The sequence below is a fragment of the Diabrotica virgifera genome, chromosome 1, assembly GCF_917563875.1.
Source record: "Diabrotica virgifera virgifera chromosome 1, PGI_DIABVI_V3a".
Lineage (NCBI taxonomy): Eukaryota > Metazoa > Arthropoda > Insecta > Coleoptera > Chrysomelidae > Diabrotica > Diabrotica virgifera.
Window position 1 is genome coordinate 52,125,839 of NC_065443.1, and position 27,436 is coordinate 52,153,274.

At 33.6% G+C, this 27,436-nt stretch overlaps 1 protein-coding gene across 1 annotated transcript; it reads right to left on the reverse strand.

Moving 5' to 3' along the window:
• Positions 1-10,530: 10,530 nt before the first annotated feature.
• On the reverse strand, positions 10,531-18,461 carry LOC126879276 (uncharacterized). The gene is made up of 2 exons (XM_050642354.1): positions 18,100-18,461; positions 10,531-10,897 (listed from the first exon to the last, which is right to left on the reverse strand). The coding sequence occupies exons 1-2, from the start codon at positions 18,307-18,309 to the stop codon at positions 10,598-10,600; spliced, it is 510 nt and encodes a 169-aa protein (XP_050498311.1). The 5' UTR covers positions 18,310-18,461; the 3' UTR covers positions 10,531-10,597.
• Between the last annotated feature and the right edge of the window lie 8,975 nt (positions 18,462-27,436).

The following is a 27,436-nucleotide window of genomic DNA, read 5'->3' on the forward strand; positions in this document are numbered from 1 at the left end:
AATGTATCTATATTTTATTAGATAATAAAAAAGTTTTATTTTGTTGATAAACTGCATGTGAATACTTCTATATTTTTAAGTTCCATAATACGGTTACAGCACAAAATTAATTAACAAACTTTAACCACTTTAACTACATATTTGAAAACGTATGTGGACCACTGTTCATTTGTTTCGAGCTTCTGTCATATTATGTTGTATAATCTGTGTATAATATTAATATACACGGATTACCAGTGGCGAAGCGTCCATGTAACCACTGTTACCATTGGTAACAGTTACAAATCTTGCAAATAAATATTTTATGACTACTACGAGATAATTCCATTTATATTTTTTACCAACAGAAATACTTGTTAATAGTACCTAATTCAGTAAATAGCCAACTAGACGCACGAAAATATTGGCGAGATATGTGAATCCATGGCACGTTATCATATGCTGTTACCAATACTGGCACTGGTAACGATACGCGGGAGAAACCTCGCTATCGCTCGGGACTAGCTCTGAAAATTTTGAAGGAGCGACGGGTCTAGAGACGGCGCGCGGGCACGCTGTGCATATCAGTATTGTAACCATTTTGAAGATTGGTAACGTTGGTTTAGTACCTATTACAGATTACAGTGTGCGTGCATTTAAACATGGAAGAGTGTTGCTACGTATACTTGTATATTTTTTTATATATTATTTTAAAGAAAAAAATGATATTATTGAAAATGGAAGAATTAAAATATAAACAATAGTTTTCAAAATCTGTTCTTTTTCCTACTTGATCATTTTTTTTATGTTAAATATTATGGTAGAATAATATGTTTAGTTTGTTTATTATTTATTGTTATACCTGTTACATATACATAATTACATACATATATCATTTGGGAATAGTGATTTGTTTAATTTTATCCCACAGGATTGAAAACAAAAACTTATATTTGGGAGGTTCAAAATATTTTTTTAAATAAGATTTTTTTACATGTGGTTTTGGTAACACTTTAGAAAAAGTCACGCGTCGCCACTGCGGATTATACGATATATGACAGAAGCTCGAAACAAATGACTGTGACTGAAAAGCCCTATAGGGCGTATAATTAATATTATACGCAGATTAATACAAGATATGACAGTAGCTCGAAACAAATGACAATCGAAGAAAAGTCCTGTGAATAAATTCATACGTATTAAATACCTACCAAAGAGCCACCCCACATAACAATGATGTTCGCATCATGTTCTAAGCATATCCTGCCAACATTCGTCGAAGTATATCCTTTTTAGTATATGCGTAGTACAAGCATAGCATGTACCATAAAAAACATTCTAAATTTCATGTTCTTTGCATGTGCTTCGAAGAATATTCTTGCACCGAATATACTGAGCACATTCGTGTACGTAGTATCTCGGAATGTTCGTAAAAGTTAATTCTTAGAATATACCTTAATCGAATATTCTTAGTATATGCGTAAGTATATGCAAAAGTATATGCTTAACACATACTTGTATATACTTTTAAAATATCTTAAAAAGAATATACTGTATGTACCTATAGGAAGAAGAATAATGTTAGCCTATAGATTATCAACTTCGCGTTAAGAATAATTAATCAAATTTAGGTATTTTGGTAGGTACTACTGAACTATCTAATTCATCATTTTTTTTAAACCGTTTTAATTGTATGGTAAAAAAGTTTAAAACTTAATTCTATTGAAGAAAAATGAGAAATTCTCGTTTCGTTTTCAATTGAAATGAATACACCATTTTGATTTGAGTTTATACCATAAAAATATTTTTACCTATAATTTTCGGGAATCCGGAAACGGCCATTCATTGTTATTCTGACCCTTGCATTGCATATTTTATACCTGCACAAGGGAAGGGGGTAGGTAACAAAAAGGCAAAATATGAAAATAGTTTCCAGTACAGCATAGCAGTACAGTTAAGGCATTTATGTCTACGCTGTGAGGAAGAAGCGACTGTATTTCTAGCTACAAGGACTAAAACATTTTAAGAACATAAAAAGCAGCTTGAAAATAATAAATTCATATTGGTACTTCAATATTTCCTAAATACCTAGTAAGTAAAAGTATGTATAATGTATATAGATACCTATAAATTTTAGTAATTTACATACATATTATATTATATATTTGGCTATTATATAATTATATAAGCAGCATTTTTATTTTGATGTGCACATAATAACTAAATATATTACTTATATTTTATATATAGGCTACTTACCCATATAATATTTATTATACATAGGTACCTATATAACTAACTAAAGTTTATACATTTTATACTTACTTTTTACGTAATATTGTAGAATGCAATAACTATACATTCTCATATGCAATTAGAATATGTAAATATAATATATTAGTAGAACCTAGGATGAGATTGGGTGATGTTGAAAACATACTTCTGAGAAATATAGCACATCCTTGGAATATTCTTCCCATATACTAAAAATATGTGCGATAGTACATTCTAAGTATATACATAGAAGGTATATAGCACTTCCTTGGAATATTCTTCCCATATACTAAAAATATGTGCCCTAGTACATTCTAAGTATGTAACTAGAAGGTATATAGCACTTCCTTGGAATATTCTTCCCATATACTAAAAATATGTGCGATAGTACATTCTAAGTATATAAATAGAAGGTTTATAGCACCTCCTTAGAATCTTCTAAAAAGTATGTTCTTGGTATATACTGAAAAGAAGTGCGGTAGTACATTCTAAGTATATACATAGAACGTTTAAGTACTGTAATGTAGTATACACTCAGTATATGCTCTGCACATTCGCAATGGTAATTACGCATATTCTAAGTATATACTTTTTCTGAAAAGTATGTTCTATGAATCTACTAAGAACATGAAATTGTTATGTGGGACGTGTCAGAAAGGAATAAATTCATACGTATAATATACGTATTAAAATTTCGTATCAGTAACGTCATTTTTTGATAGATGTTATGTAACAATACAAAAAACCTAAATTTAACGTTAAGGTAACGTAATCTTGCTAGCTGGGATGGTGGGTCAGCTGACTGCACAACTCTCTTCCATCTCAAACCATGATAGTTGAGTCAGTGGGTAGCCTGTATGTCACCTCTCCATCGCCTTCGTGGACGTCCAAAGAGCCTTCTTCCCAGAGTAACTTGGCAATGCGGTTATTAGGGAGGCTATGGAGATGGCCCGCCCATCTTAGACGTTGGGGTTTAATCTCTTGGACTACGTCGCTACCCCTATACATCTGTTTGACCACGACATTTGTTCTCATTAGGTATTGGTTAGTATTCGGGACGTGATAAGGTCCAAAGATTCTTGAGGAATTTTGTCTCAAATCATCAGTTTTTATCATCAACTTTTTATTATCATGGTATGTTTTTTCTGTGCATTCTTGAATACTTTCTCTAGCCTCAAATTACTGCTACCTCAATCTACTCTTCGTAGATTGACCCTGGATATATGTTATAGCATCCATTAATAGACGCATGGTACCTATTTTATTCTCTTCAAGAAAAGAATTTAGAAGACCAAATATTTCGACTTCAGTACCTAGTACCTACTTACCTATTGGTGTTAATAGAGATTTTCATAAAAGAAAATCTTCCAATAATACATTGTCGTGCTGATGTACATATCTAATGATTACAATTAATATTGCGAGTCCAGCTACATCGGTTGAATCATCCATTTGTAATAAAAATTTGTATGATTTCAGACGAGAAGTAAGTTAATTCTTTATATTGGCTGCTCTAAATCTCTGATACGCTGAGCTACCATGTCAGTCGAAAGTGGAATATTAGCTATTTAATTTGCAGATTTTTCACCTAACCCACGTTTTACCATCTCTATACATGAAGGTTTAATATGATTTTAGGCAATTGATTTAACAAGATGAAAATATTTCTCTGTAGTCGTGACATAAATCTTGATCTGAGAGTGCGTATGCTGCGGTGTTATATCTTCTCCACTTTATTATACGGAGTTGAGTCATGGACCATCAAGATGGGCAGCATTAAAAACATTGAAGCTTTTGAGATGTGGTGTTACCGTAGAATGCTACGTGTATCTTGGGTGGACCACGTGACGAATGCCGAAATTTTACGTCGGATCGGAAAAGGATGTGAAGTTGTACTTACTGTTAAAAGAAGAAAGCTTGAATACTTTGGCCATGTTATGAGAGGTGACAAATACTCGCTGCTGAGACTGATCATTCAGGGTAAAATCAGGGGTAAGAGAAGTATCGGTAGGCGCAGAATATCTTGGTTAAGAAATCTGAGGGAATGGTTCGGCTGCAGTTCCATCGACCTATTTAGGGCAGCCGCCAGTAAAATAAGAATAGCTGTGATGATTTCCAACCTCCGATAGGAGACGGACTTGAAGAAGAAGAAGAAGAAGAAGAAGGCAATTGAACTTTCACGGAGCCCCTGTGTGATCTCCGTGGAACCCCGGGGTACCGCGGAAAACAGTTTAAGAAACGCTGAGTTAGATGAATGATATTCTTCTTCTTTTGGTGCCTATTCGTTTCGAATATTGGCGATCATTCTGGCTATAATTATTTTATTAACTGATGCTTTAAATAGATTAGTTGTTGTTGTGGAGAACCTCTTCCTCAGGTTCTTTAACCATGATATTCTTCTTCTCCCAATTCCTCGCTTTCCGAATACTTTGCCTTGAAGTAGTAATCTGTATTTAGTGCAGTTTCTCATTATGTGACCGAGATATTCTAACTTTCTCCTTTTAATGGTATACATCACCTCTCTTTCTTTTAACATTTTTGGTAATACGGTCTCGTTGGTTATCTTGTCCGTCCATGATATCCTTAGGATTCGCCTGTATAGCCACATCTTGAAGGCTTCAAGTTTTTTCTCCATCGCTTCAGTGAGTGTCCAGGATTCAACTCCGTAGTGTAATATTGAGAACGTATCGCCTACGAAAAGTATAACTCCGAAAAATGCCGTTAAGAGTAAAACTTTCAATGATCGCCGCGAAAAATATTATTTTCAATTATATGACTGTGAAAATTATAATCCCTAATAAAGTGTTAGCGAAAAAATTTATTTTTTGAGGAGTATCGGCAAAAAACATCATTTCTGTTTGTGGGTTCAGGAAAATTATAATTAGTAAAAAGTTCTCAGAAATAATTGTCTTCGTCGGCAGAAACAGAAAGGGAAATAATTGTTTTCGTCGGCTTCTATTATGAACTAAATCTTTTCATTATAAATATTTTGGGAGTTATAATATTCGCGGACACGCATATAAAAAAAATTGTAATCGCCAATACTTATCAAAGAGTTATTATTTTCACTGGAAATGTATTAGGAATCAAATTAATCGTATGTACCAGCGATCAGGGGCGGCTCGTGATAGTACAAGATGGTGAGGCACACTACACTTGAGGAATATTACAGTAGACTCTCTCTATAACGAACACGGGTATTACGAAGTTTCGCTTATAACGAGGTATGTCCAACATCTGTGTGCTTACCGAGGCCAGTGCTGTAATAAATTCCACCGCCTGTAACTTCCTTCCTATTTATCTGTCGACCGATATTGAATATCGTAGGAAATTTACAATTTGCGATGGCCAAGTTTCATTGTTGAAGTCGATGATCGACACCTAATAAACTATGTAGGAGGCTTAAAAACATTTCAGTAGTGGTGATATGTACTGTTTTAAGTTCTTTTCGTCATGTAAATCAAATATTAAACAGTATTGTTCTTACAAATCTTTATTAGCAATCAAGAAGCTACAACTTACAAGTTACATGACGCTAGCCAGAATGGCGTTACGTCGCTGACATCTGTCTGTCGTTGGTCTTCTTCTTTTACATCCTAAACATAATATATTACATAATATTGTTGTCTGATATAACGAGATCCGCTTATAACGAGGTAATTAGTACGCCATTTCAGCTCTCGTTATAGAGGGAGTTTCCTGTATTATTATGGTTAGCTTTTCTTTAATAGCCGGAAGGTCGATTTTGTGGCGTCATAACGTCACAAAACGGCACCGTATTTATTTTAAGGCTTTCAAACGATATTAAATAACAATTATTTTATTCGCAAAAGAAAGTCGAAAGTTCTAAGTCTATAACATCGTTCATACTCTTATTAGCTATTTTTTAGCTAAAAATAATTAATATGATACCACATATCAAAACAGTGTTAATCAGATGTTTCGTCCTTTCTTGGTCTCATCAGCGTTGTACAGTCATATTAAGCAAAATTTACATTACATACTACATGACAAGAACGTACAACTGATTTCAGTGGCGTAACCAGCGGGTTTTTAGGGGTTATAAGCGCCCCATACCCTTAACATCCTCCTTAATTCCATACCCCCGGAGACCCATACTAGTGATGTTGATTATAGTTACTTTCGAGTAATCGTTACAAATCGTTACTTTTGTATAAAGTAATCATTTAAAGTATTCGTTACTTTGATTACTTTGATTACTTTTGTATTTGAGTACCGGTAATGATATCGAAACTCGTATTTCTCGGTAGATAGGTATTTTGTATAGGTATTCGGATATAACAAGTAATCATTTACAGTATTCGTTACTTTGATTACTATGATTATTTTCGTCACTTTTGTATTTGAGTACCGTTAATTATATCGAGAAGCGTAATTTTCGGTAAATTGGTATTTTGTATAGGTATTCGGATATAACAAGTAATCATTTACAGTATTCGTTACTTTGATTACTATGATTACTTTCGTTACTTTTGTATTTGAGTACCGTTAATTATATCGAGAAGCGTAATTCTCGGTAAATTGGTATTTTGTATAGGTATTCGGATATAACAAGTAATCATTTACAGTATTCGTTAGTTTGATTACTATGATTACTTTTGTATTTGAGTACCGGTAATAATATCGAGAATCGTATTTTTCAGTAGGTAGGTATTTTGTATAGGTATTCCGATATAACAATGACCTTCACCGATCTGTTTAATGGATAAAAATGATTTGATATGTAAAATAGGAGATGATTGAATCCTCGAATATTTGAAATTTATGGAAATAAAAGGCAGATATCAGATATCACCTAGTTGCTCGATATTTGCCTTTTTTCCATAATTTAGGATTTTAAAAACTACAAATAACAAAGGGCGCCTGATAAATTTTGACCAGACTAATTAGTTATCTAATAATTAAAAAATGACTTTGTTTATAAATTCTACTTAACTTTAGGCCCGTGCAGTATATATTAGGATTTTAGATTTTTTGGACCATTCGAAACAAAAAAGGTGTTTTGTAATTTTTCTCTTAACTTGATCATTTTCGAGTTATAAACAAATTAAAACCAAAAACAGGAAAATGACAATTTTAAGGCTAAAAAACATAGTTAAAAAATAACATTTTTAAATTACGAAATACCTAACCCCCTTTCTTCTATCCAGAGAGAAAGTTAAACCCTTTGTCCTTTTGTCCATTGAATTTCGATGGCCAAAAAACACACATATGGTTCCCATATTATGATAATCCCATTCGTAGCAACTCGAAATTCGAAATAATACACAATAATTGACAAGACAAGACAAATTATTTTATCTCACTCACACTTATTCAAAAAAGTACTTAAAAAGATAAGGGCACAACTATATAGACCTGTCGCTCAGTTGTAAATCCATATGTTGTAAGAGAAATTTATGAGTGGCTTTTGAATTTTCAAAAACCTTGCCTTTTGTAAGAATTGCCATTAAACGTAGATATAACTCTACACAAAAACGTGTCAAGGAAGTGAAAGAAAAGCGGTTCGTAGAACTTAATTTCTCGCAATATCTTCATAAACGGATCCAATATCGAACGAGTTGACCAATATGCATACCTTGGAACAATGATCAACTCCACAGGAGATAATTTATAGGAAATCAAAATCAGAATAGAAAAGGCTAGAGCAAATTTTAACAAAATGCGAAAAGTGCTCTTTACAAGAGATTTGAAGTTGGAGCTAAGAGTTACGTTGGCTAGGTGCTACGTTTTCTCGACTTTGCTTTATGGAATGGAAGCTTGTACCTTGAATACTGCATCAATGAAAAACTAGAATCATTCGAGCTGTGGGTGTACAGAAGAATTCTGAAAATATCGTGGACAGAACACGTCACAAACAAAGAGGTTCTGAGAAAGATGAATAAAGAGATGGAAATCCTAAATACCATCAAAATAAGAAAATTGGAATATCTCGAACACATTTCACGTAGAGAGATACAGCCTGCTTAAATTGATTATGCAGGGAATGATTCAAGGAAAGAGAAGCATAGGGAGACGCAGAATAATGTTTATGCACTTTTGGATGCATTTTATACATTTTAAAATGCACTTATGAATTTCTACCCATTTTTCTACTGTAACCTTTTTCTTGAGTTCATACTGAACACGATGCAAAAATTTGCAAGTCTCTAGGTGCTTTATTTAAAAATCTATCTATTCCGATGCTTTTAGTGCTAAATGTCTTGGTCTAATAAAACTAATGCAACACATACAAAATTAAAGTTGTTGATCATACTATAGAAACATTATTTCCACATTTTTACGGTCATTCTAGAAAGTAATCAAGTGTAATGGTTGCACATACAATAATCGTTACTCTCTCTGATACGATTGGTACGAAGTAACGAAGTAATCAGAGTAATAAAAGTAATCAGAGTAATCAAAGTAATCAAAATATATACAATAGTCGTTACTCGCTCTGATACGATCAAGTAACGAAGTAATCAGAGTAATCAAAGTAATCAGAGTAATCAAAGTAATCAGAGTAATCAAAGTAATCAGAGTAATCAAAGTAATCAGAGTAATCAAAGTAATCAGAGTAATCAAAGTAATCAGAGTAATCAAAGTAATCAACGATTGGTACGAAGTTACGAAGTAATCAGAGTAATCAAAGTAACGATTTGTCTCTCTGAATAGTAATCGTTACTTTCGGTATTCGCAAGTAACGAGTACTTTGTAACGAATAGTTACTTTTCCAACATCACTAACCCATACCCCCTTAGGATCATCCTGGTTACGCTGTTGACTGATTCTTTTATTATTAATCACTTGCCAAAATGAAATTATTGTGCGCAATCAATATACCTTCAAACACGTGATAATTTCATTTGGAACCAATCTTATATTGTAAATGTATTGAATATATAGGAAATAAAAACAAGCAAGTAAGCAAATTACTGTTATATTATAAGATTGATTTTTTATGTTAAATAAACTAAGGGTTAAATTTTATTTTTTTGGTTTTTTATATTTTTTATTAAACAGCGTGCTTAAAAGTAAAATTATTATGAAAGAAATAATAATTTCTAATTTTTTTATTAATTTACTTATTTAATTGACATTTGGAAAATGGCATACAGTTAGTCACAGCATGATAACATATTCTAAACATCTACATAATAGTAAGTAACCAGAGTGTAAGAAGGCCAAGTACACGTAACCAGAACAAACTGCTTTAACAAAAACTGCAAAACCACGCTAGAGGCATATTTTTGCCAGCCTCTGAAAGGATATTTAATCCCGGCTCCAAAAATTATTTTCAGTTTAAATTTTATTGCGGCCGGCCGATCACCGCCGGCTTCGTAATATGCTAGACAAGGACCCATCTGAGGCAGTGCTTCTGCTATAATTTGAGAAAGTGAGAATGAGACGCATATATACTCCCGCGTAGGGTAGTTAATACCTACCGATCATAGTTTATTTCTCTATGCGCTTAACTACAAAGATACGGGGTCAGGGCCGTACCTACCTATTTTTATTTTTTATCATAAAAATAAAGTTATTAAGTTTTATAATAAAAATTAAGTTATTTAGCAAGTTTCAAAAAGTTCAATTGTATTTAAATAATTGATGATGAAATAACGAAAATAAAGTTATTTAGCAAATTTCAAACAGTTAAATTGTATTTAAAGAATTGATGATGAAATAACGAAATAACGTAAAAAGTCGATTGATATACCGGTGAGGCACTGCCTCACCTGCCTCATAGGACTAGCCGCCACTGCCAGCGATATAACATCGTAGGAGCCTTACTTTTATCTTCAGATTAAGGTTGTGGCTTTTAAAGAGTTTGGCCATGTCATTGAATGCACTCCTAGCGTTCTCTATTCTACATTTTATTTTTTGTGAGGGATCCCATTGTTCGTTTACTATTGTTCCAAGATAGGTATACTGTTTTACTCGAACCACTGGTGTATTCTTGATAAGCAGTTGGGCGTCTCTAATTTTATTTTTGCTGATGACCATAACTTTAGTTTTTGATATAGGTTTCTTTTACTTCGCTACATTTCAGTTTTCTCGTGGCATGTTTTTTACAGTTTTTCCGCATATTTTCTGTAACTTGGTTCTATATAAAAAATATTGATATTAAAAAATATATAAATAATATTCTTTTCTTTTTTATTCTAGTGGGTAGTTGTATCTAATTCTATTAATTTTTTACTTTTTTAAATGATAATTTCATTTCAATATGTATTTAAATATTATTTATTTCAAGTTATTGAATGACTAACTATAAATAGGTAATGGTATAATTACGGTTTAAATGTTACAAATAATAAAGGATGTTTAGGCACGTTTAGGTTTAGTTATTGTTTTTTCCATGACAATTAGTCATTGTTACAGTTTGTGTTGCTTTGGTTTCACAAACAAGAGCTACATCTTGGTCTTCCAAAATGTGAGGATGCACCAGGACATCAGTTTGAGTGTGACTGTCAGAAAAATGTTGTTTATGTTGAGTTTCCCGTCCCCTTAATATTTCTGCACATAAATATCCCACCCCGTCATCATCGCTAAGAGTTAGTTCCCGTATATGATCCTCGATTTCTGAAGAACTGGCTAAAGCACGAAACGTTAACTTCTTTTTTCTTGGTATATCTATTATCTAGAAATGAGAGTATTAGTGAGACCATAAACTATACCTAATTCTATTATGATTTAGAAAAAGTATTAGCACCTACAAAGAAACACGATCTGAATATTATCATGGGAGACTGGCGAAGGAGAACAGGAAGATATCATAGGAAAATATGGTCTGGGAATACGAAATGAAAGAGGATGAGATATGCTGGCATCTTTTTGTGCAGAAAAGTAACTAGTAAGAACAAACACAATTTTCAAAATTCCAAAATGTCGTCTTTACACTTGGAGATCAGAACCAGAACGAGTAGTTCGTAACCAAATAGATTTAATATGTATAAATAAGAGATACAGACATTCAATATAGCAGTCAAAACATATCCAAGTCTAGATGTACCAACAGATCACAATACAGTAAAACCTGTGTTACCGGCCACCTGCCAAAATCGGCTACCTGTACTAACGGCCAGTTTAAAAATTCCCCAAACCAATTATATGAAGATTACAAAAACTGGCAAAACCGGCCACCTTTCTATATCTGCCAATAGTTCTTTCATTTTTAGTGGCCGTTATTGACAGGTTTTACTGTATTTTAGTAGAAAAAATAAGACTGAGATTGAAAAGGGCTACAAGGACAAATAAGCAAGCAGTAACTATTAATAGAGAAAAAATGTCAAATGATACTGTAAAATAAAAAATAACTATAGCATGTTTTTAAACTAGGAGGAGTAAATTAAAAAAAAACAGATTCACACCCAATAAAGTCACTAGAAAAATCACCAAATACATCTTCTTTGTTGGTTAATCATGTCAGCCTTCCACGGTAATCCATAAATATTATATTATACTGATACCATTGTAATACGTCGCTAAAGAGTTCTAAAAACACTTGTTTTTATATAAAAGCAGACTAAACATCTAAAAATTAAAGGTATAATGCAGAAAACACAAAAAATTGCCGATAAAATATAACTTAATTAACCTATGAAATAACTCCCTCTATAAAAACTTAATCAAAAATATGTATGCACCATTCAATATCCAATCTCTGCTGGCTAGAGGCTAGCAACAAATATACCGAGGAATACCCCATTATAAATTTCTTGTCAGACACATGCACGGTTCTATAAGATTTGTACGCGGGTATGGAATTTTTCATACTCGTGTAGAAATTTAGATTTGCATCCTTTGTTTATCCTAACTAAATGTTATAACACCTTATCCATGGTCCAGTATTGTGTGTCTACTACAAATGTCTTGATGGGCCCCTAGACGAGAAGCAAGTGACCCCGTATTTTCCTAATCGTATTTTCTTCTATTAATTATTATCCGTTAATTTCGTATTAGGGATAGGATTGTGTATATGTCTGACTGAAAAATCTATTGCAACTGGCTAAATGACTAATGTCGATAAAAAAACCTATGAAATGCTAATAGTGTCAAAATTTCGTAACAGTGGTGTAAGCTAGCCTGAGGTTGAACCAATTACAAACAAGCATTAAAACGCGGTAAATTATAACATAATGTAAAAAGAATATTAGAACAAAAAATGAAGTTAACATCAAGCAAAGAGGAATGTAGGTACCTACTAAGGAAAACTGGAATAGAATTATTAAAGGTGTATTAAAGACCGTTCAAGAAACAAAGTTAAGTGTTTAAGTAAAAAAACGAATACAAGAGGATCCACGCAATAATCAGGCAAAGATAAGACCCGCGAAAACATAAAAGTTCATAGTAAAGAATGTAATGAAATTACACAATATGAAAAGAAACATGAGACATTTCATCTGTACAAGAAATTAAAAGAGGTCGCCGGAAACATTTCCTATCCCAAAGTTTAGAAAACAGAAACGGACAAAGAATATTAGGCATCAATGAACAATGAACAGTTAAAAGAATGGGAAAAAGCTACATTTCTAAATTATTTAAAGATGAGAGAGTAGAACACTATAGGTACACCGATTGCTGTAGCAGGTCCATCTATAACATAAAGTGAGGTTACACGTGCAATAAAAATGGCAAAAATGGAAAAGAACTTGGCCCGGATGAAGTAAGTGCTGAAATAATAAAGTGTTTGGAAGAAACTGGAATTAAAGCACTGTGCCACTGTGTGATGTCTTGTAACAGAATTTATGACACTGGGATGTTACCAACGGATTGGTTAAATTCGACATTTGTCACAATAACAAAAAAACATGATCGAAAGACATGCAGTGATTATCGGACAATAAGTCTGATGAGTCACGTTTTGAAGATCTTCCTGCGACTAATACACGGCAGAATTTACACGCTGTTAGAAGACAGAATTAGCAATACTCAATTTGGGTTTAAGAGTGGCTTAGTACAAGAGAAGCCTTGTATAGTATCCAAGTACTAATACAGAGATGCAGACATATAAATCAAAATGTATACATCTGTGCAATCGATTTTGAAAAGGCTTTTGACAAGGTCCGACATAACAAAATGTTAGAAATACTGAACACAGCTGGAATGGATGATAACGATTTACGAATGATTACAAGGTCAAGTGGCAAGAATAAACATTGAAAAAGAACTGTCTCTGATGAAATAAATATAAAAAGAGAAGTGAGACTAGCTTTTTAACTTGTATTTGGAGGAAATATTTAAGGTAGCCTAGCCTTAATGAAGACAACCGAAGATATTATTGTGAATGGAGTAACCATGAACGATATTAGATATACCGATGATACTTTAGTGCTTATTAATTGCGGAGAAGACCTTCAAAATCTAATGAACACCATAAAACAGACCTGTTATCGGTATGGATTAAAACTCAATGTTACGAAAAGTAAATCTGTGATAGTTAGCAAACAAGATTACACACAGGATGACAGTATAAAAGTCGGATATAGTCATAGAGAAATAATAAAAACAAGTGTTTTTTATTTCTCTATGGACAAACAACTTGTTTTTATTTCTCTATGGATATAGTAGTGAAAATCGCGTATGTCGGCATTAATATCATATATCAATGAGAGCTGGGATGCAACCGCAGAAATTGAATGCCAAACGGAACAAGCCCGAGCTACCTTTGTAAAAATAAGAAACGTACTTTGCAGTCACAATCTTAGTATTGACCTTCTCATTCGAATGACATATTGCTATATCTTTCCTGTCCTACTGTACGGAGTAGAAACGTGGACCCTAAGTCATGCTCTGCTTAAACGATTGACAGCCTTTAAGATATGGGTATACAGACTACTAAAAATAAGTTGGGTCTACAGAGTTAGAAATGAGGAGGTCCTTAGACGGCTGAACCAAGCAACACAACTGCTCAATATAATAAAGAGACGCAAGCTGGAATGCTTCGGTCATATTATGAGACACCCTGAAAAATATGATCTTTTACATCGGATCATTCAGGGAAAGATTCAAGGTAAACGTGGTCCTTACAAGAAGAACGTCATGGCTGAAAAATATAAGGCAATGGTATGGAAAATCGACTACATATAGTTATTCAGAGATTTTTTTATGTAATTATGTTTATTTACACTACTTCATGATAAGGAAAGAAGACATACGTGAATGCAAGGACTGCAAGGTAATAGTTAGTGAGAGTCAGCCAACAACATAAGATGCTTGTTCTGGACATCGAAGTAAAAAGCGAAACTAAACAAAAATATCGAAGAGGACCACAAAAAATCAAGTGGTGGATGCTAAAAGATGAGAAAGTAGGTCTATTCCGGGAAAGAATAGTAGAAAAAATATGTTGGAACATGAAAGGAAGCCCTAACACAATTTGGAGAAAAATGGTCAACATTATTAGAGAGACTGCTATTGAAATACTTGGGAAAACGTCAGGAAAAAAGTTTGAGGATAAAGAGACTTGGTGGTGGTCAAAAGAAGTACAAGGAAAAATAAAAGAGAAGCGAACATTATAATAAGTGGCAAGAAACCAGATCCGACACAGATCTCCAAAACTATATGGTGGCGAAAAAGGGAGCGAAAGTAGCAGTAGCAAAAGCCAAAGCAGAAGCGTATTCAAGCCTATACGATCAAATTGATACCAGGGAAGGCGAAACGAAGATATATAAAATAGCCAAACAGAGAGCAAAAAAATCAAAAGATTTTAACCAGATTAGATGTATCCGAGATGAAAATAATAAAATACTAAATGAAGTAAAGGTAATATGGACTCACATATGCAACCCATTCAATATTTGAATAAAATACTAGTTCACAAAAAGGATGTCAAAAAGAGATGGAGAAAGTACTTTGACAGCTTATTAAATGAAGAATTTGACAGACTCATGATATTCCTGGGGAAGTATGGAGAGCATTGGGAGAGACAGGAACAAGGTGGCTAGCAGGTTTATTTAATAAAATTATGGAAGTTGGACAAATGCCAGACGAATGGAGAAGCAGTATACTTATACTAGTACCTGTCTACAAAAACAAGGGAGATATACAACAATGTACAAACTACAGGGCTATAAAACTGCTTAGCGACACCATGAAAATATGGGAAAGAGTAATTGATAGACGGATACGTGAAGAGACCGAAATATCCGAGAATCAGTTTGGCTTTATGCAGGGCAGATCAACAACAGATGCAATTTTCATTATAAGGCAGTTGATGGAAAAATACAAGAGTAAAGAAACAAACGCTTATATGGTATTCATTGATCTTGAGAAAGCATATGATAGAGTTCCTCGAGAGATTCTGTGGTGGGCACTCAATAAGAAAGGAGTCCCTGGTGAATATGTAAATGTATTTGCAATGTTCATTTAAAGATGGAGTTACTACAAATAACATGGTATCTTTGGATGGTGAACTGATTGTAAAAAGCAATAGTTTTAAGTACCTGGGATCGGTATTACAGAGTAATGGAGAAATAGATGGAGATGCATGCAGTAGAATTAGGGCTGGATGGATGAAGTGGAAGGAAGCGAGTGGTATGCTGTGTGACAGGAAAATTCCAATGAAGTTGAAGGGAAAATTCTATAAAACAGCCATAAGACCGGCTATGATGTACGGAACTCAATGTTGGGCAGTGAAAAAGAAAGAGGAACAACGAATGCATGTGGCGGAAATGAGAATGCTTAGATGGATGAGTGGAGTGACAAAAAAGGATAAAATTAAAAATGAGTATATTAGGGGAAGTCTAGGTGTGGCACCAATTGATGCCAAAATGAGAGAGCATTGGTTGAGATGGTTTGGTCATGTTCAACGTCGAGACGCTAATCACCCAATACGAAGAATTGCTGAAGTGCAGATTCCTGGAAGGAGTAGGAGAGGAAGACCAAAGAAGACGTGGGGGGAGACGATCGGGCAAGATATGTTGGTAAAGGGAATTAATATTGATATGACTCAAGATAGAATTGTATGGAGAAATGCAATTAGGGAAGCCGACCCCGCATAGGGATAAGGCAAAGAGAATGATGAATATGTTTATTTACAATCTACATCATTAAAAGAGTATTAAGTAAATTTGTTCCATGTTTTTGGGCATGAAGAAGAAACTTCCAATGACGTCTCATCTTATTCTATTTATGTTTAAGTTTTAAAATAGGTCCTGAGGCCAGGTTCTATCTAGTCTCCTTGTGGCAGGGCAATTATGGAATAATTCCCTTACTAACTCATTTTCATGGTGAATGGTACGCTCATTTTGTGACTCCGTGGCTCGATGGATTTCTTCTCTGATGAAAGGTATATTTAGGTCTTCGTGAAGTGTTTGATTACTTACGTACCATGGTGCATCTAGTATTGATCTTAGAACTTTAGACTGAAATCTTTGGATGATATTCAGTGATGTTGACTTTGCACAACCCCAGAGGTGTAGTCCGTAGTACCAAATAGGTTTGAGTATTGCTTTGTACAGAAGAATTTTGTTTTGGATGTTGAGTTTTGATCTGCGCCCAAGGAGCCAATACATTTGCCGGAATTTCAAGTCTAGCTGTTTTCTTTTGGTCTGGATATGTTTCTTCCATGTAAGACGTTGGTCGGCCAAGGTATTTAGCGTCTGTTACTGTTGGTATTCGTACATTTTCCATTCTTACAGGTGGGCATGTGTTGTGGCGGTTGGTAAACGTTATTTGAGATTATTTTGTTTTGTTTACTTTTGTTCACCATTTTGTGTACCATTCACTGAGTATGTCCAGATGGTGTTGCAGGTCTTGTGAGGCTTGTATGGGACCTTCATTTACAGCTAGTATGTTATCAGCGAAAGAAGCGATCGTAGTATTATGAGACTCTGGTATATCGGCTGTGTAGAGTGAGAAAAGCAGCGGCCCGAGAACACTACCTTGCGGAACTCCGGAGTTAATAGGACAGAGGTTGGATTGTTGGTCTTTGAATTTTACAGAGAAATATCTATTTGATAAGTAGGATTTGATTAGGAGGAAATAGTTACTAGATAGTGCTAATTTTACTTTGTAAAGCAGACCTCTGTGCCAAACTTTGTCAAACGCTTGTGAGATATCTAGGAATACAGCGTTGCAGTATTTCCTTTCTTCGAGAGTTTTTAATATTTCATTTACTATTCGATGGACTTCTTGTGTAGTAGAGTGATTTTCCCGAAAACCAAACTGATTTTCTGGTAGTAATGTTAGGAATTCATGATCTGCGTATATTCTTTGTAGCACCAATCTTTCAAAAACTTTGCTAACGATTGGGAGTAGGCTGATGGGTCGATAAGATGTTACTTCATTGGGCGCTTTGCCTGGCCTAAGGATCATTATGATTTCTGCAAATTTTCATATTTTTGGAAAGTATGATAAGCTTAGCATGCGATTAAATATTACTGTTTAAATATTAGCATAATAATGGCCTTACGAGGAAGTTGTTTTAGTACTTGTGCCGAGATTAAGTCATAACCTGGAGCCTTTCGTGAGTTGAGTTTGGTTATTTCTTTCTTGACTTTTATAGGAGTAAAACTTTTGATTGGAAGGGACATTTGACATGTTGCGCTAATTAGTTCTTCCACTTCTTCATCAGGGTCTGGTGGCTCGGTTTGAAATGCACTCGTAAGATGTTCAGCAAAGACGTCCGCTTTTTCTTTGTTGGAACGAGCCCATTTACCATTTGGTTTATGGAGGGGAGGAATAGTTGTGTATGGGTTTTTTTGAGCTTTTTGAGTTTTTTAGAGATGCTGTCAATAAAGTAGCGATAGCGAATATGGTAGCCAACATGATATCCAACGATCGATAATGGTGATGGAACTAGAAGAAGAAAATACACTCTATTCTATTACAATGAACACTTACTCTTATATTGTTTTCTATGATATCCGAATATGGGGTATATTTAAGCAGCGCATAAAAATGTTCGCTGTCCTTTGGAGACTCCGATAAAACTGTCTGAAGTTTTTTATCCGTTGTTATTTTTGGCAAGTCACTACCTTCCAATATGTGAGGGTACACTCTGATAACAGTCTGAACTTGTACATCTGCTGTAGGAAGTTTGTTTTTGAACATTGTTTCACACCACAATACTATTGAATTCTTATTCTACATATACTAATTCCAGACACTGAAAAATGGAGGAGAAAAGTCACTTTCGTATTGTCAAAAGTTAAATATAAACAAATAAGTTTCGATTTGCAGTAACATCGCATATGCAACGCATCGCATATTATGCAACTACGCATATATCAACTAAATTTTAAATTTTTTATATTCGCGATGTTAAGTCACAACGACCAACGACGACCTCTCGTGAATTTCGGCTGAACTTAGCTTTGAGAGTGTTTTCCATGTCAAACGCTGATAGTCTGGGCTGATTAATTATCGGAGAATTGGCCATTTTTGGGAAAAGTTATTTACCAGCAATTTTATTGCTGGAATCGAATTATAAGATCCTATATATTAATAATATAGGTATGCAAAGTCCTCAGATAGTGTGCTACTTTTTTTATAACAAAATGGCGCCCGAAAATCGTGTTTTTTTCAATTATTGCTCTATAACTCCGAAGATTTTAACTTTACAACAAAAACACCCAAATAAAAATTCACCGTGATTAAATTCTGCATAGAGACGTGTTTTTCCCGATCTGCTCCGACGAAAATTTTCCTCGGAAAATGCGGGTTTTCCCAACAAAATCTTTAATTTTCAAAGAAAGTTTTAGATACCTAAGTAATTATCTACCAATAATTAAATAATTTGGTGACTTAAAAGCCTTCTTGGTTTAGATTATAGTTCCAGAAGCTGGTGAAAATTAAACTAATATTTTAGCAACAATTCAATTGTTAATTAATAATTTACGGTTGCAATAATAACCAAAATAAATATGATACACTAATCAAACTTTGAAATCTTATAAAGATGAGATGCCTATTTAACATTTCGTCGACAAAATATAATTGTTTTATCTTTTTGCAAAATCTTTAAATGTTTAAAAAAAAAGTTATAAACAAATTAACGTTTCTCAGAAAGTTTTTATTATATTATAATTTTAGAAAATACCTAAATTGCGTATTTCAAATATCTTGAAAATGAATGCTTTAAAACTTTTTTACAACCATTTGCAAAAAAGTTATGAAACAGCAAAGTAAACATACGAATACTACGGTGTTTATAATTTTTTTTAATTCTTTCAAAGCGTAGACGTGAGTTTAAAGTACAAGCTAATTATTTACAAAAAAATATCGATTATCAGTTTAATGGTTATATTTTAATTATAATATATAAATATATTTTTTTGTAATTTACACGCGTGAAAGTAGACTAATACAGTACTGTAGCTAAAATTTTCACTCGGAGCGACGACCGGCCGCGCAACGTACACTTTTAATAAATAATGTATGCTGCGTGTCAGTCGCTTCGAGTGAACATTTTAGCTCCGACCTGTATCAGGCCTACTTTTGCGCTAAAAATTACAAAAATTTTTTTTAATCTTTGATTAAAATATAACCATTGCAGTAATTTTTGACATTCTTTGTGAGTAATTAGTTTGTACCATAAACTCACATTTAAGCTTTGAAACAATTAAAACAAATTATAAACAACCGAGAAATCGTAGGGGAACTGCGGGTATTACCGCCCAGCGGCAAATACCGCCCACTCTATAAAATATCTTAAATATAGAGAAATAGTAACTTTGGCAACATCGAAATGACGCCACGATACTAGTGATACTACTGAGAGAACCGTGCAACAAGGTCGCCGGCCATAAGCATATTTAGTTGTTTTAGAGAAGTCAACGTGTTTTGTGTGGTGCCACTATAATTTTTAGGGGCTCGAAAATAATTTGTGAGTAACTTATTTTTATACTTAATTTATTGATTTTTTTATTAATTAGTAACCGGTCCTCTTATATATATGAATCGAAACAGTTTCTTTCAATATTTTGAGAAATAACGATTAACAATTATTTTGTTTGAAATATGGCGATGGCGGGTAATTTCGCCCAACTTGGGCGGCATTACCCTACAGTGGGCGGTATTATACATTGATTTATACATTTTTAATTTAGGATAAAGAATGCCAAAGACAATGATGAATTCGCGGAAAAAGGCAACATGGAGCGCAGAACAGCTTCAGGAAGCTATAAATGCAGTTAGAAGCGGAAAGGGGAAAAGGCAAAGTGCAAGAGAGTTTGGTAATATATGATATTTATTTTTTAATCCATTTTCCAATGTTCTTTATTTTTTAATCCATTTTCTAATGTTCTTTTTTCAGGTATCCCATATTCTACATTAAAAGATAGGTTAAATACAAACAATGCTTGCGCAGCACAACTAGGTCGTCATCCTATATTTTCCACTGAACAAGAAAAGCGAGTGGCTGATCGCTGTATCTATTTGGCAAAGATGTTCTATGGTCTAACGGCCACTGATTTACGAAAAATCGTCTACGAGTTTGCGGTTAAAAATAATATCAAACACTGCTTCAACGATGACAAAAAAATGGCCGGTAAAGACTGGCTTCAAGCTTTCTTAAAACGGCATCCAAATCTTAGTTTGAGGAAACCCGAGGCAACCAGTTTAGGGAGAATTTCGGGTTTTAATGCTGAAAGTGTAGGCCTTTTTTTCAAAAATTTAAATATAGTTTTAACAAAATATAACTTTCAAGCCTGCCGCATATTTAATGTTGACGAGACAGGCATTACCACGGTGCAGGTTCCATCCAAAATTGTAGCTCCAAAAGGTGTCAAACAACTGGGAAAAGCTGTAAGTTGGGAGAGAGGTCGAAATACAACTCTGTGCTGCTCAGTAAGTGCATCAGGTATATATATACCTCCGATGTTTATTTATCCTAGAATCCGAATGTCGGAACAGCTTAAGCGCAATGGACCGGTAGGTGCCATATATGAATGCTCGGCCAAAGGCTGGATGACTGTAGAATTATTCTTGATTTGGCTTAAACATTTTAATAAACACGCATCTACTTCGAACGACAACCCAGCATTGCTGTTGCTAGATAATCACAGCAGTCATTGTTCTTAAGCTGCTTATGAATTTTGCCGTGAAAATGGGATCATTATGTTATCGTTTCCGCCCCACACGTCCAATAAGCTACAGCCACTAGATTTGACATTTTTTGGGCCGCTAAAATTTGCCTATTCAAATGATTCACTCTATATGAGACGAAATGTTCACAAAAAAATAACACCATTTGATGTATCTGAAATTTTGAATCGAGCATTCGTTCGTGTAGCTACCATGGAAAAAGCTCAAAAAGGCTTTGAAATAAGCGGTATTGTTCCATATAGACCAAATATTTTCACGGACGAAGATTTTTTGCCTTCTACCCTTTCTAATATTCCCGCTGTTGAACTACAACTTCCTGAAACTGAACTTACTCCCTGTACCTCTGAAACAAATCGAGTGCCTTCAAAAGATGCAGTCTTGGAAACAAATGAACCTAATGTTATTCCAAGTACATCAAAAGCCAACGAAGCTCATGCAGATGTCACTCCTTCAACATCAAAATCAGGAATTAAAAAGAAAGAAAAGCAAAAACTTTCAAAAAATGTAAAACACGTTAATAAAAAAATTAAACGTGTTACGAGGAAAGTCTTCGATGATAGTTCTTCAAGCGGTTCATCCCTACACGATGAAATGGAGATTTGCAATGACCACAGTTCCGATGATCCCAGCAGCGACGTAGAAGAAGAGTGCATCTATTGTGGCGAATATGGAAAATCGGAAATGTGGTACAGATGCGGAGTTTGCCATAAATGGGCGCATAAAGGATGTAGTGGTTACGATAATCACAAAAGTTTTATATGCGATTATTGCAAATAGAGTGTAGTTTGAAATGTTTTTTTACTTAAGTATTTCTTTGAATATGTTTTTTTATATAAAAAATATATAGATGTTGTTTGTGCGTAAATAATTATTTTGTGTTTGATTTTTATACCATGTAAACCCTGGGCGGTATTATACCATCAGTGGGCGCTATTACCCGCATAGTCTGATAATTCCGCCCAAGTGTAGGTTTGTGAAAATAAATGTCATACTCCGCAAAATAAAATAAATGAATACTTTTAGGCTTAAATAATTAGAAGTCGATAAAATGACTGTATTTTGACAGTTGACATTTTTTTTCAAGACCTGTAGTTTTTGAATAATTCAATAAATTGCTTAAGTGGGCGGCAATACCCGCACTTCCCCTATATTAACTTTGCTGTTTCATAACTTTTTTGCAAATGGTTGTAAAAAATTTTTAAAGCATTCATTTTCAAGACCTATGAAATACGCATTTTAAGTATTTTTTAAAATTAGAATATAATAAACAATTTCTGAGAAATGGTAATTTGTGTATAACAATTTTTTTAAACATTTAAAGATTATGCAAAAAAATGAAAAAATTTATATTTTGTCGACAAAATATTAAATAGGCATCACACCTTTATAATCTTTCTAAGTTTGATCAATGTCATGATTATTTTGGTTGTTATTGCTGGTAAATAACCTTTCTTTGTACTTTACTAATTAGACAAGCGTATTATAACTATTTTTTTTTTCAAAATTTAAAGATTATGCAAAAAAAAGAAAAATTTATATTTTGTCGATAAAGTATTAAATAAGCATCTCATCTTTATAATCTTTATAAGTTTGATCAATGTATCATTATTATTTAGCTTATTATTGCGATCGTAAATTGTTAATTAACAATTGAATTGTTGCTAAAATATTCGTTTAATTTTCACCGGCTTCTGGAATTACAATCTATACCAAGAAAGCTTTGATGTTACTAAGTTATTTAATTATTGATTAATAATTACTTACCTAAAACTTTATTTGAAAATAAGAGTTTTTGTTAGGAAAACCCGCATTTTCCGAGGAAAATTTTCGTCGAAGCAAATCGTGAAAAACAGATCTCTATGCAAAATTTAATTGCGGTGAATTTTTATTTGAAAAAAGTACGATTTGTCGGCGCCCTTTTGTTTATAAAAAAAGTAGCACACTATCTGCGGACTTTGCATACCTATATTATTAATATATAGGATCTTATAATTCGATTCCAGCAATAAAATTGCTGGTAAATAACTTTTCCATGAATTTTGCTAATTAGCCCAGAGTATGAGCGGACATGCATTTGAAACAAGTGGGTAATATTCGTTATTTATTTTTATATGTTTTCAATTAATCATTTTATATTACCGAATAATTAATTTAAAACATGTAAAAATAAAGAATGAATATTACCTACTTGTTCCAAATGCATGTGCGCTCAGTGTTTGAGATTGAAAACACCCTCAAAGCTAGTTCCACCGAAACCCACGAGAGTTCGTCAACGTGACTTAATAATCGCGAATAAACTTGTTGCCATTAGTGGTAAACACAAAACACAATAATTTAAATGTAACCCTTTTTACCTAAGATTTCTTACTTCTAGAATTTGTAGTGAGCTAATTCTGAGTTCCAGTTTTTATATGACAAAGTTCAACTGAGTAAATTAAATTCGTAACCCATAATATTCGACCAGGGCATTTATGAAAAAATAAATCGATATTTAAATGCAGCACCTAGAGACCTAAATCCAGTTTCCTCTATATCGTAGACTCTCTCAGGTTTGTTAGTGAACCCCAATCCAATAATGATTGAATGGTTTCGCTTAATAACCTAAAATAATGTTTAAAAACAAACAGATTCATGGCCTTCTTCCTTGCAAACTCAACTATTTCCGGTTTCTTAATTGATGTCTTCGCCATGTCTTCTTTTAAAATTTAAGAACCAGTCTTCACCTGGTATGGTCTACTATCTTTAAATTGAATTTTTAGGTTGTTTGGTAATGAACTGTTAGGTTATTTCTAAAACTTCTTTATGGAACAAACCGAATCCCCATTGCTAGGGAAGATCTTCTGCCAGTCGTTTTTCTTCTGCCTATGGAATGTCGGTGGATCGGGACCTTATCCTGATCCCTTTGCACCTCCTCTTCCACAAGTCTTTCTACACAAAAAACGCACATGTCCCATGTAATAAATCTCTGAGTCAAGTGAGCACCTCTTAATTACTAACAAACTATAGCGAAAAAACACTAATGGTATCCAGGGGCGGATTTATTCATTAGTGGGCCCGGTGCTAATTCTTGTAGAGGGCCCTACCCAACTCTTTTTTGACAAGGCACTTTAAAAATTAAAACAATATAAACTTCAGTACATTTAAAATTATGCAGAAGATACAAGGCTAAGACAAGGTAACGCTTTTTTTCTTTGTTTATTTTCAACAAATGCTTTTATGACACTTTCAAAATCAATTTCCCCCAATACGTCATTCTCAATAGAGCAGATCGATAACGAAACTAATCTGTTCTCGCCCATTGAGGACCTTAATTTATTTTTAATAAAGCTTAATTTTGAAAATGATCTTTCGAATCCGCAGTTCGTGATAGGTATAGTTAAATATATTCTTAAAACAATATAGGTATTTGAAAACACTGAAACAAGGTATTTTTCGATAATAATATCCAACATGTCTTTAGGTGTTACTACAGAATTTTCGGAATTAGGAAGAGATAAAATTAAATTTTGAAAAAATATAATATCTTCGATAAATGCCTGATCTATATCAAGCGGGTACGTTTCGATAAGATTTCGCGCATATTGTTTTAATGTTTCACAATGTTGTTCTGAAGCTATTTTCTTGTGGCATTTTTACAATTTTAACTATTTATAATGGGAAATAAGCCACAATATTATTAAAAAATGATTTTTATTAACGTTTCGACGCCCAAATTAGAAGAATTTTTTTACTAAGCAACAACATTTTGTTTATGTTAGTAGTATTTTGTATTTTAACAACGGCACCCGATTTGGGCGTCGAAACGTTAATAAAAATCATTTTTTAATAATATTGTGGCTTATTTCCCATTATAAATAGTTAAAATAAATGTTCCACCTTCAATAGTGCGAAAATTTCCAAAAAATGCAAAAAGATTAGATATATAACCGTATGCTTCACGTCGCTTGTCTAACTCTGTCACTAATGTATCGATCGATAAATAAAATGTTTCGACTTTAAATTTGTTTGAACCTTCTAAATGTGAAGAGGGCCCGTCTGGAATTTTTTTTTTAATCTGCTCGTTTTTTTTGAATAATCAAATTTAACGTATAAACTAAATTTTTTTTGCTTTTTCTTCAAAGTATTCAAAATTTTCACGGTATTTTGTATACTACTGTGTAGTCCTTGTAGTAGAAGTGTGCCAGTGTTTAAATCCAGACCACGTTTTTGAAGAATTGTACTAACTGTTCCAAGTTGTGTTAAAATTTCGTTCCAAAATACGGTTAAAAAAGCAGTTTCAAATTTCTCAAGGATTTTTACTAAAGTTCCACTTTCCGTAAAGCTTTACTTGTTGTTAAGCTTAAAGGGTAAAGTAGGTATATTTTATATTTCATTTCTTAACTTTATGGCACCCATTGAAAGACATCTATTTTTGTCAAACACCTTTAACTTTCAGAGCGATTTAAAAGCATTGTATTGTAAGATTTCCGAAAAGGAGATGTAAAAGTATACCTGCTAATCTGTTGCCATTTGTGTCATGTCATAAAAGGGTGGTTATCGGGTGTTCCTTTCCGTTTCTCTCAGAAAAAATATTATATGAAATTGTCAATACAACAATAATTTCAAAGTAATTTTTACAATAAATAAGAGGAGTTTGGTAGGGTAAGTACGACGGCGCGTCAGAATGCCAAATACGTAATTTTAGACAAATGTGTAGGTCTTCTGGGGGCCCCTTCAACCTGGGGGCCCGGTGCTACAGCACCTCTAGCCCCCCCCCTAAATCCACCACTGATGGTATCACAGCAATTCAAATATCTGCAATACTAACCGAAAATATTCAACAAAAATTAAAATCTAGTCAGCAATACGAGATTGACAAAACTTAGAAAAAACACTTATGCCTGGTTGCACCAACAAATCTTAAGCTCCAGCTTAGCCCAGCAAAAACTTACAGATAGAACTGTCTTAAGTCTCACTTATGTTACACCATAATTTTCGATTTTTATCTAAGCAATCCACGTGGAAATCCGTTGTGGCAAGCTGAAAATTGATCTAAGACTCAATGTGGCAATGTGCATGTTTCGTAAGCTGAGCTTAAAGCACGTCTTAAGCTTAAGATCTGTTGGTGCAACCAGGCATTACCTGCTGTTGTATAACTCACACTTACCCCGTGTACGCACTTGTACCACTTCTTCTTCTTCTTACTCTATTCTTAACTTGTATACTTGTGCATCTGTCAGTATATTTGATTGTATTGCAGCTCGTCTTGCTCTAAGCAATGCAGCAACACAGAAAACCTATGTTGCCTTGATTTACCAAGTAACCAGGGGAGTATTGGGGGATATTTAGAAGAAGTGTGGATCAAATTATTTAACATTCATAAATTCATTTTGTTAATATTTAAATGATTAATCACTGCCTGTAGTTGTTTATGGGTAAGATTTTGTAATGCTTGGCAAAGAATGAGCCATAGCTTAACCTTACATTCCTGAGCTTAAAATAGGTCGATTTAAGCTAACTTACCTTAGTACGAAAGTTGATAATAGCCGAAATACAGGGTGTCAAAGTTAAACTTTTATTTTATTTATTCTTGAATATTTCCTGACAGGCATGGGATAACAACATGAAATTTGGTAAACGGGGTTTTTTGGGATGAGAAATCTAAAATCGCTACCAAAAATGATGTATTACCCAGAGGGCGCCACATACGTCTTTCAGGGCTCATTTAATACGTTCAGTTATTTTTATCTCCCAATGTACATATACTTTTTGAATCAAAACTTTTATTCTCTTATTTATATAGATTTTTACTTAAAAAGGTATATTACATTCATCTCGCTAAACTGTTTTCGAGATAAACGCATTTTAAATCTGTAATGCAACATAAATTTTTGCATCATATCATTGTAGTTATATACTGTTATATACTTGTTATATACCTCCAATTTACACTAAACCTCCTGAAACTCTCTTTTCCAAGATAATACAAACGGATTACATGGATTCAAACCTTCCAGGCAGTATTATCAACAAAATAATTAAAGACAAGTGGCCTATGTTTCAATATATTTTTACTGACGGCTCCAAAATTCAAAATAGAACCGGAAGTGCAATATATCACTGGAATTCTGAATACAAAGAATCATGCCGATTG